The sequence below is a fragment of the Loxodonta africana genome, chromosome 3 (genome assembly GCF_030014295.1).
Source record: "Loxodonta africana isolate mLoxAfr1 chromosome 3, mLoxAfr1.hap2, whole genome shotgun sequence".
Lineage (NCBI taxonomy): Eukaryota > Metazoa > Chordata > Mammalia > Proboscidea > Elephantidae > Loxodonta > Loxodonta africana.
This window is the reverse complement of record NC_087344.1, coordinates 180,749,905-180,760,458: the sequence shown is the minus strand read 5'-3', so window position 1 is coordinate 180,760,458 and position 10,554 is coordinate 180,749,905. Positions and strand designations below refer to the sequence as shown.

Sequence of the window (10,554 nt, the reverse complement as noted above, 5' to 3'; positions counted from 1 at the left end):
TCATACATTGCTTCCTCTTTCGGCTGTAGGTATCTCCCTTACCAGACCATAAGTGCCCAAGTCCTCTCACACGTCTAGTTCTACAGCAGGCGTTCAAAAATTAGTTACTGAACTTTTTTCACCATGGACAAAGGTCCTTAAAAGAAGAAAACAACTCTAGAAACCTCACCATGTGAAGTTTAAGCATTAGCACACCTAAACGGGATTTAAAAAATAAATCATTTGCAGAGCGACCAGCAAGGCGAATCCGTTATTATCAGACTCGGCGAAGCCTTGTTAGTAAAATCCCCAACTTAATGGCTTTTCACTGACGTCACTCGGTCATTGACCTCTGACGCAAAGGAGGCGGGGCTGTGAAGACAGCTGGACTGTTTTCCTCGCCTTCCATCCACTGGACCTTCTGGCGCAGTGACCAGCTCCACCCCTGGCCGATTTGGCGTTTCCATTGGTCAGTTTCCGCCGGGGAGGCCGGGAGCTGACTCCACCCACTTTCGGGGCGGAGCCTCCGTGGCATAGGGGCGGGGGTTGGTTTGGGTTGCTGCGGCCGCCATCTTGGATTCCGCGGTAGCGGTGGCCGCGGTACGGCGCCGCGTCTGGGGAGTGGCTCTCTCCACCCTCTCCCCCGCAGCTCGGTGGCGGCGGCTCCTCCTACTAAAGGGGTTGGCGCGGCGGCGGTGGCATCTACGGCCATGGCGGCGACTGCTGCTAACCCCGGTGAGGAGACGGTGGACTGGGACTTGGGGTGCTTTTCAAAGGGGAGGGGCTGAAGGGTCTGGCAACTGAGGAGACCCAAGGTTGAGGGGCCGTGGCAGGAGCTGAGGGCGCTGGCACGGGCGGGGGCGGCGAAGGGAGTGGGGGAGGGGAGTGGCCTGGGGGAGGGGCCCGACCCTGGGGACTGCGGTGATCGGAGGTGGAGGGACCGGGCAGGCGGATGATAGTTGGGGGTTCTGTGCCCCGAGCTCTGTCTGAGCGGCGGCCCTCGCGGCTTTCTGGTGTGTGATGTGGTCCTCTTAACCCTCTGCCCGCTGGCGCTGCTTGGTGCCAACTAACTGGGCACAGTGGCTCGGTTTACTTTAAGAGTAGTTTGGGTTCATAAGTACTGAATGCTGTTTAGCTGAGGTGTTACTTTCCAAACTTTTAGACTTTCAGGTTTTGACTTAAATTTTCAAATTCTTTGAATATATACACACAGTTTCTCTAGATTCCGGCCCCCCCTCCTCCGGGCTATACTTTGAATCTTGGGTTTATGTATTAAGAGGTGCCTCCAGTGTCTCTCGTAGCTGAGGACAGAGATTTGTGAAATGGTTTTGATTCAGGACAGGTTGTGCCAACAACAAGCGTCCGGAATCCCAGGTTTAAATCGTTTTAGGTGTGAGTCGGGGCAGTTCCCATTCTTTCAAAAAAGTTTAGTTCCATGCAGTTTTTCCGTGAACATCTCTTGAAAAGGGGGAGTTTGAACATTTATTTAAAAAAAAAAAAATTCACCGGTCCTGTCTAAGAGATGGAGTGGGGTGTAGTGGAAATCTGGGGAGATAAGAAGGAGCGACTGCTAACCCAGTAGCCCCTGCGCTGGAGAAAGATGTGGCAGTTGTCTTCTGTAAAGATTTACGGTCTTAGGAACCCTATGGGGGCAGTTCTGCTCTGTTCTCTAGGGCCATTAAGAATCGGAATCAACTCCACGGGCAGTGGTTTTTTCCTTTTTTAGGGAAAATCCTGGTGGCACAATCGTTAAGCGCTTAGCTGCTCGCCAAAAGGTGAAAGGTTGGAGGTTCGAACCCACCCGCCACTTGGCGGGCGAAAGGGCCTGGCAGTTTCCTCCCGTAAAGATTACAGCCTAGGAAACCCGTACGGGACAGCTCTACTCTGTCCGGATCGACTGGACAGCACACAACAGCACACAACAGGGAAATGAGCTTTTCAAATTCCTAGCCCCAGTCCTCTTTCTGTTATATTACAGAATTTCTCCCTAGGAAGTATTTCACTTTAAAATCCCCCCTTGCCCCCGCCAAAAAAAAAAAAAAAAAACCAACCCAAACCCGTTGCCATCAAGTGGATTCGGACTCATAGAGGCCCGCTAGGACAGAGTAGAGCTGCCCCATAGGGTTTCCCAGGAGTGGCTGGCTGGTGGTTGCGAACTGCTGACCTCTTGGTTAGCAGCGGAGCTCTTAACCGCTGCATCACCAGGCCTCCTATTCCACTTTAGGCGTCCTAACTTAACCTAGCTGATCTTGGCCATTCTCTTACAAACTAAAATCCCAGAAATCCATATTTTTGGTAACCTTTAAAAAGGGGAGGGGTTTGTGTATGTGGGGGGGTGTTCCTTGAAAATACAGCAGTGGCAGGGATGCACTGCTGTGGCATGTGTTAAAATTTAAATTGGATTTTTTTTTCATGTCTTTGAAAGGTAGTGTTATTTTGTAGTACCCAGAGTTTGATACCATTTGGTCGAATCACTGTAAAATTTACTTTTTTCCACTTTGTTTCCAGGACAGAGGTGTATTGAGAAATGGTTTGTCACATGTAAATTTCATGTTTTTTATCTTTTAAGTTTTTTTGTAAAGAAAATAGCACTAATGGCTAAAATCCCATTGCCGCAAGTGCTGAGTGATGGAATAACACTAGAAAGATGCTTATTATTATTGCAAACTTGACTTTGTAGTAAAATAACCTATCCGTGAGCTATCGAGTAAATAAACAAGATTTTAAACTGACCACACATTGGAAAATGCTTATATAATCCTAGTCAAGTTGCAAAGAATTTTGTCTTAAGAGGTGGCCTGGGTAAACAAGTTTTAGTGCGTATGTCAAGCTTTTTTCCAGCTGTGTGGGTGGGGTTGCTTTATTTTGTTTTTGTTTTTTAAACAACAGCAACCAGAACAATCTCTTGACCACGTTTTCATTAGCTAATCAATATCAGCTTAAATCTGTAAGCAAAAAAACAGCATTTATTTGTGCTGAATCATTGCTGATGAAACAGTTGATTTTGTTTGTTGTCCTTTGCCTGCTTCTGCAATATTTAGATTTCTTTTTTCATGTTGAAAAATTCTACTCTTTTCCAAGTTATTGATCCCATGTTTAAGACATGATAATTAAATCTCAAAATATGTTTTCTTCCTTTATTTCTCCCTTTGCCCCCTTATATCAAAAGGTAGAGATCATAGATGGGTTGTGGACTTTTAGTGGCCTGTTGTATTTTGGGAAATGAGGCCCATGAGTGTAGGAAGGAACACAGGGTGGAAATGTACTGTGCTCGGTGAAAAGAAAGAAAATAGTTTTCAAGTCAGGATTCTTTGCTGCATGGTCAAACCTTTGCTCGTTAGAGCCATTTTAGAGACTAGGACCATCATACCTGTTTATTTGATTTTTCTTTCTACTTTGTCTTTTTGCCGGAGTGCTGGTTGATAAGTTTTCTCTGCAGTTCTTGTTAGTTCTGTCTTCACATATGTCTGCAAAAGGTTTTTGTAATAATAATTTCACTCTTCTCTCTAGCTTCATTTAAATTAATCACTAGGGTTAATAACAATGCTTCATCATATTAAGTGTACTTAGATTATGATTTAGAGAATGTTGGTGGCTCTTCAAGGGACCTGGGTCTTCTGTATTTTTCACTGTTTGAACATGGCTCTGGGTCAAAACAAGGGTAAAATATGTTTTCTACTCTACTGCCTTGCATTGTGTTGAAGAAAGAGTTCTAATGTGATTTTTTTTCTTGCATACATTGAAAATTCTTCATTCTCTGTCACTTTTCACTGATTCTACTTACTAGTGGCAAGTGAAAACGGTGGGTAGGTGGTCCATAAAGTCTTACGCTAAATTTCTCTTATCTGTAGATAACTGTTTTGAGGAACAGTTTTGTAGTTGGATATGTGATTTGTAATGCATTGGTTAAAAGACTAATTGGGAAGAGATTAGGTATTTGATTTACACTTCAGCATTCAAACCAGAGAAGTGAATGAGTTTGTAGTGAGTGCGCATTTTTTTCTCCCTTGATTCTGGTATTCTCATTAGCAGAGATCTCTTTTTGTACTTTTAGGTACAATTTATTGTGGATGGAGAATATGGGGTAGAAGGCAAATGAAGAAACACTGTTGGGATTCATAAGGCAGACATTTAGAAAAAAATGTTTTTCCAGATAATTTTCATCTGTGTGAATTATAGTTTTAAAAACATCAATTAACAATGAACAGAATTTTTAACCCATTACGCATTTACCTTTTTTAGATGTTGAGAAATAGGAATTAATGCAGTGTAATGTCTATTTCTCTCCATTCTCCCTATTTTGAAACAGTACTTGACAGCAGCAGGTTAGTTCTGGTTTTCAGCTCTTCAGGTAACCAAGGTTCTTATTGGAATCATCCTACTTCTTCACACCGCAGAACTGAACACAGTAGTCTGGTCAGATTATTGTGCTTTTTTTTTTTAAACTGTATTTTGTTGTTGTTGAGAATATACACAGCAAAACATAACCAGTTCAACAGTTTCTACATGTACAGTTTAGTGACATTGATTACATTCTTCGGTTTATGTGACTGTTCTCACCCTCCTTTTCTAAAATATTCCTCCACCATTAACATAAACTCAGTTCCCTCAAAGTTCTATCTGATCTTTTGAGTTGCTATTGTAAATTTGATCGCATGTGGATTTTTCTTAAAAGAGCATAATGTTCAAGGCAGACATATTTTCCTAGTTACGCCAAACTACAGTCATGCATCGCTTAACGTCCCATGATAAAGTTCTGTGATGTTGTGCAAACATGCCTAAATAGCCAGCAGTGGCATCCACTGATTTTCCACCTTCCTGTTGTTCAGTAACCTTTTATTCCACTTCCAAATTGATTCTTTTCCTTTGCCTGTTGCTGCTGCTATCGCTGTCGCTAGCACTAGCTTTGCTGCAGTTTGGGAGCCATGATGCCCTTCACGGTAGTATTTGGAAAGAAAGTTAAGTGGAGATGTTGCTACAATGCTCAAGAAACGTGCAATATATGAGATTGGATTCCGCTGCCCGGGAGTTGAAGCATACACTGTTAGATGGTAAACTTTTTTTATTTATAAGTAGGGAAAGTTCACATTAAAATAAGCGTAGAAGGTACAGTACATGGTAACATACAGTAACATAAGTATTTATTATAACTGTCAAGACATATGTATTACAGGTTATTTATGTACTGTACCATTGTACACCTGGTAGCGCAATTGATTTGTATATAAGAGACATGAGATACACTTGTTACATGTACGAAGCTGTTGGCATTTGCTACATCCAGTTAAACCCACTATGTTCCATTCTCTGATCGGGATTTCAGAGCTCTGTTATGATCTTATGGGACCACTGATGTATATGCAGTCACACATTGCCTGAATTGTGCATGACTGTATTGTTTGGTTTTTAGAAGACTTCAGGGGATATTTTTGATTTACGGTTTAAAGATTATCTCAGGGTACCATTATGCCGTTTGGATGAACTTCTCCTTGAAACTTGGCTTCAGAGATACTGTGCGTTACTTGTTTTTTCTTACTATTTATTCTTTGTGTGTTTTGCGTGCTCATTTTCTTTTTCTTGTTCCGTATGTTCTACTTTTCCGTTTTTACTACTGGGTCTAGAACTTTTAATTAATTGGCAAATCATTCAACTTCCTTTATTTCTATTTGCCACCTACCTGCCTTCCTACCCGTTTGTCTTCTTGCCTCAATCAAGCATTTATTTTGTACCTACTATATTATAGGGTCACTACGAGTCGAAATCGACTCGACGGCAATGGATTTGGTTTTTTGGTATTCCATTTTGGAGCCCTGGTGGCTCAGTGGTTATAGTAATCGACTGCTAATGGAAAGATAGGGGTTCAAAACCAATAGCGCTTCTGTAGGAGGAAGATGTGCCGTCTGCTTCATAGAGATTTACAGTCTTGGAAACCCTGTGGTGTCGCTGTGAGTTGGAATCGACTGGACAGCAGTAGGTTTGGTTTTGGTATTCTGTTTAAGGAGCTCTGGTGTCACAGTGGTTAAGCACTCGGCTACTAACTGAAAGGTTGGCGGTTTGAACTGACCAGCTGCTCTGTGGGAGAAAGACGTGACAGTGTGCTTCGGTAAAGATCCTTGGAAACCCTATGGGGCAGTTCTACTCTGTCCTTTAGGGTTGCTGTGAATTGGAATCAACCTGACTTCAGTGGGTTTGGTTTGGTATGGTACATCCCATTTCCTTCATTTATCTTTTTTATGTTGAAAACTGTCGAAAATTTTTATCCCTTGTTTCTCACATAAGCTTCTTTCCTATATTTTCATCTATGCGAGGGACATCTCTATTTGAGTAATCTTTAAACCAGTTGTCTTTGAGACAGTTTTCCTTGTGGTGACCCCATGTGTGTCAGAGTAGAACTGTGCTCCGTAGAGTTTTCAGTGGCTGATTTTTTGGAAGTAGATTGCCAGGCCTTTCTTTTGAGGTGCTTCTAGGTGGACTTAAGCCTCCAATGTTTCGGTTTGCAGCCAAGCATGTTAACTATACCCAGGAGCTCCCAAGTAATCTTTAACATACTCTCCAGTATGTCCTTAAAGTCTCCTGCCCTTCCCAGCTTTTCTGTTTAGTTATTTTGAAAAAGATAAAAGTTAACAGCCAGAAATATTTTGTCATCGGAGGATTTTGTTATCTTGAGTTAGAGGCTAAGATTTCACCCATAGTCCACTGACTTGATGCCTCATTTAATGGTGGCTATTTGAATTTCTTTTTTTTTATTTGAATACCCCCCTCCCCTCCCTGTATAATTTTTTTATTGTGGTATAATATATGTAAGGTCCGTAGGTAGCTCAAACAGTTTGTGCTCGACTGCTAACCTAAAGGTTGGCTGTTTGAACCCACCCAGTGGTACTGCGAAAGATAGACCTGGTGATCTGCTTCCGTTAAGATTCTAACCAGAAAAACCCTATGAAGTAGTTTGAGGTTGCCATAAATCAGAATCAACTGGATGGTAATGAACAATAACAATAAAATATATGTAGCATAAAATGTACTATTTTAGCTATTTTTAAGTGTACAGTTCAGTGATATTAAGTACATTCACAATTGGGTACCTCACTGTATTCAGTAGAGAAATGGATGAGAGAGTTATAAATGCTTGTGTCCTGTAATAAAAGACATGCATAAAAGGAGTTTCATGTTTGAGAGTAGGTGCAGTATATTATAGATACGATTTGGAAGTGTATTTTAGAATCAATTAAGAAAACATATTCAGAGTGGTTCATATTTTAGACAGGTTGGGAATGTAATGAGTAATTGCTACCAGCATTTCTTTCTGAACATTTGATTATCTATTCCAACTTGTAATGTTTCCTTTATCACTACTGTTTTCCTCAGTCACATATTTTCAACAATTTAGTTTTATATTCTATTTCTTCTATTTCAGGAAAGCAAGTTACATTTAGAAATGATTTTGATGTAAATTTGGGAGAACGTGTTGATTGGTAAATGTGTTGTATTTACTCTTTTCTGTAATTTTTGTCAGTTGGATTGTGATTTTTATAGAAGATACTTGAGTTCACTGTACTAAGAGTACTACTTAACTGTGCTAGCCTTACATCACACTAAGTTCCCCTTCCATTTAAAATGAGCTAATCATAGCAAATTGTATCCAGCAGTATATTAAAAGAATCATACATCATTATTGTATTAGTTTCCTAGGGCTGCTGTAATAAATTAGCACAGACTGGCTAGCTTAACACAACAGAAGATTATTCTCTCTCAGTTTTGGAGGCTAGCAGTCCAGAATGAAGATGTCAGCAAGATTGTTTCCTTCCAGGCTCTGAGGGAGAAACTGTCCTGTGCCTCTTTTCCTAGCTTCTGGTGGTTGCCAGCAGTCCTTGGCGTTCTTGACTTGTAGATACATCACTCCAATCTCTGCCTCCTTCACATTGCCTTCTTTCCTGGGTGTCCTCTGTGTTTCTTTGATTTCCCTTTCCTTTCTCTTATAAATAGACCAGTCGTTGGATTTAGGGCCCACTCTAATCCAGTATGACCTCACCTTAACTAATTACATCTGCAGAGACCCTATTTTCAGATAAAATCACATTCTGAGGTTCTAGGTGCATTAATTTTTGGGGGACACAATTCAGCCCACTGTAATTTGCTAGTAGGGGTTATTCCTGGCATTCAAGTAGGCACTCAGGGGTGATTTCAACATGAGGAAAACCTATATAATTTATGTCATTAACAGACTAAAGGAAGAAAAAAATAGGTGAAATCAATAAATGCTTTACAGACGCATTTGATGTAATTTATCATCCATTCCTGATAGCTGAGTTAAATCAGAATAGAGTTAGCTCCCTAAATTATATTCAGCGAAATCGTAAATAAGACAGAGATAACCCATATTCACTTTGGACAGTCTCTAGATCAAGATTTCTTAACCGTCTTTCAAACACAGAAGAAAACTTTCTTTGATGTTTACAGGGCAGGGAGGAAAGGAGAGGAGTATTTATTAACTAGATAGTAGATAAGAATTGTCTTAGATGAAGGGAAGGACAACACACAATACAGGGAAGGTCAGCACAACTGGGCTAAACCAAAAGCTAAGAAGTTTCCTGAATACAGCCAGACACTTCAAGGGACAGAGTAACGGGCAGTAGTCTGGGGACCATGGTTTCAGGGGCTGTCGATGTTAATTGGCGTAACAAAGTTTATTAAGAAAATGTTCTGCATTCCGCTGTGGTGAGTGGCGTCTGGGGTCCTAAAGGCTAGCGAGTGGCAATCTGGGATGCATCAATTGGTCCCAACCCGCCTGGAGTAAAGGGGAATGAAGAACACCAAAGACACAAGGAAAATACGAGCCCAAGAGACAGAAAGGGCCACATTAACCAGAGACTCCATCAGCCTGAGAACAGAAGAACTAGATGGTGCCCAGCTACCACCAGTGATTGCCCTGGCAGGGAACACAACAGAGAGTCCCTGATGGAGCAGGAGAAGAGTGTGGTGCAGAATTCAAATTCTAGTAAAAAGGCCAGACGCAATGGTGTGAGTGAGACTGGAGGAGGAACCCCAGAAGACATGTCCCCCAGACTCTCTGTTAACCCAGAACTAACACCATTCCTGAAGCCAACTCATCAAAGGTTAGACTGGGCTATAAGACATAAAATGATATTTGTGAAGAGTGTGCTTCTTAATTCAAGTAGATACATGAGACTAAATAGGCAGCTCCTGTCCAGAGGCGAGATGGGAAGGCAGAAATGGACAAAAGCTGGTTGTATGGACACGGGAAATTCGGGGTGGAAAGGAGGAGTATGCTGTCATATAGAGAGCAACTAGGGTCACATAACAATGGGTGTGTCAATTTTTGTATGAGAAACTAACTTGAGCTGTAAACTTTCACTTAAAACACAGTTTAAAAAAAAAAGATTTCTTAACCTTCTCATGCAATGGAACCCTTTGGCAGTCTGGCAACACCTTTGGAACCCTTCTTAGAATGTTATTCAGTACATAAAATAACAATGTGCAGTATTACAAAGGAAATAAATTATATTAAAATACAGTTATCAAAATATTAACAATTACAAATTTGTGGTAGAGTGATTAATATGTTCTTTACTGATACAATAAATAACAAGATGTAGTATAAATATAAGAACTATATATACGTAGTGCTTTAGATGAAAGTTTACAGCTCAAGTTAGTTTCTCATAAAAAAACTTCTACACGTTATTATGTGACGCTAGTTGCTATCCCTATAATGTAGCAGCACACTCCTCCTTTCCGCCCTGGATTTCCCATGTCCGTTCAGCTAGCTCGTATCTCTTTCTACCCTCTCATCTCGCCTCTGAACAGGAGCTGCCCATTTAGTTTTGTGTATCTCCTTGAAATAAGAAGTACACTCTTCATGAGTATCATTTTATGTCTTACAGTCCAGTCTAATCTTTGTCTGAAGTGTTGGCTTTGGGAATGGTTTTAGTTCTGGGTTAACAGAGAGTCTGGGGGCCATGTCTTCTGGGGTTCCTCCAGCCTAGCTCAGACCATTAATTCTGGTCTTTTTACTAGAATTTGAGTTCTGCACCCCACTTTTCTCCTGCTCCATCAGGGACTCTGTTGTGTTCCCTGTCAGGGTGGTCATTGGTGGTAGTCAGGGACCATTTAGGAAACTACCGTATATTTTTTAATAATCTTGAGTATAATAATAATTCTAGGTATCTGCAATAACTTTCATATGAAAATATCTCGTTTCTGCTGATGACAGTCACCAAACCTGTTGCCATCAAGTTGATTCTGACTCATGGCGACCCTATCTGTTAAAGAATAGAACTGCCCCTTAGGGTTTTCTTGACTGTAATCTTTATGGATAAGGAGTCTTGGTGGTGTACCAGTTAAGCGGTTGGCTGCTAACTGATAGGTTGGCTATTCAAACCCACCCAGCAACTTCTGGGAGAAAGACCCTATGATGTGCTTCTGTAAAGATTACAGCCAAGAAAACACTATGGGTCAGTTCTATGTCACGTGGGGTCACTGAGTTAGCATTGATTTGACAGCACCCAACAACAACAGTCTTTATGGAAGAATATCTTCAGGCCTTTCTTCTACAAC

The 10,554-nt window shown here is 41.2% G+C and overlaps 1 protein-coding gene across 5 annotated transcripts in view; it reads left to right on the top strand.

The window, feature by feature from the left end:
• The first annotated feature begins 555 nt into the window (after positions 1-555).
• Positions 556-10,554, top strand: part of ARNT (aryl hydrocarbon receptor nuclear translocator) — an 84,513-nt gene continuing 74,514 nt past the window's right edge. For 4 of the 5 annotated variants that reach the window (XM_064282542.1, XM_064282541.1, XM_064282540.1 and 1 more), the window contains exon 1: positions 557-714. In XM_064282542.1, the coding sequence (XP_064138612.1) occupies positions 690-714 (25 nt within the window). In that variant the 5' untranslated portion in view covers positions 557-689. Of the gene's footprint in view, positions 715-10,554 lie in introns of all 5 variants that reach the window. The other variant, XM_064282544.1, reaches the window with a different exon arrangement.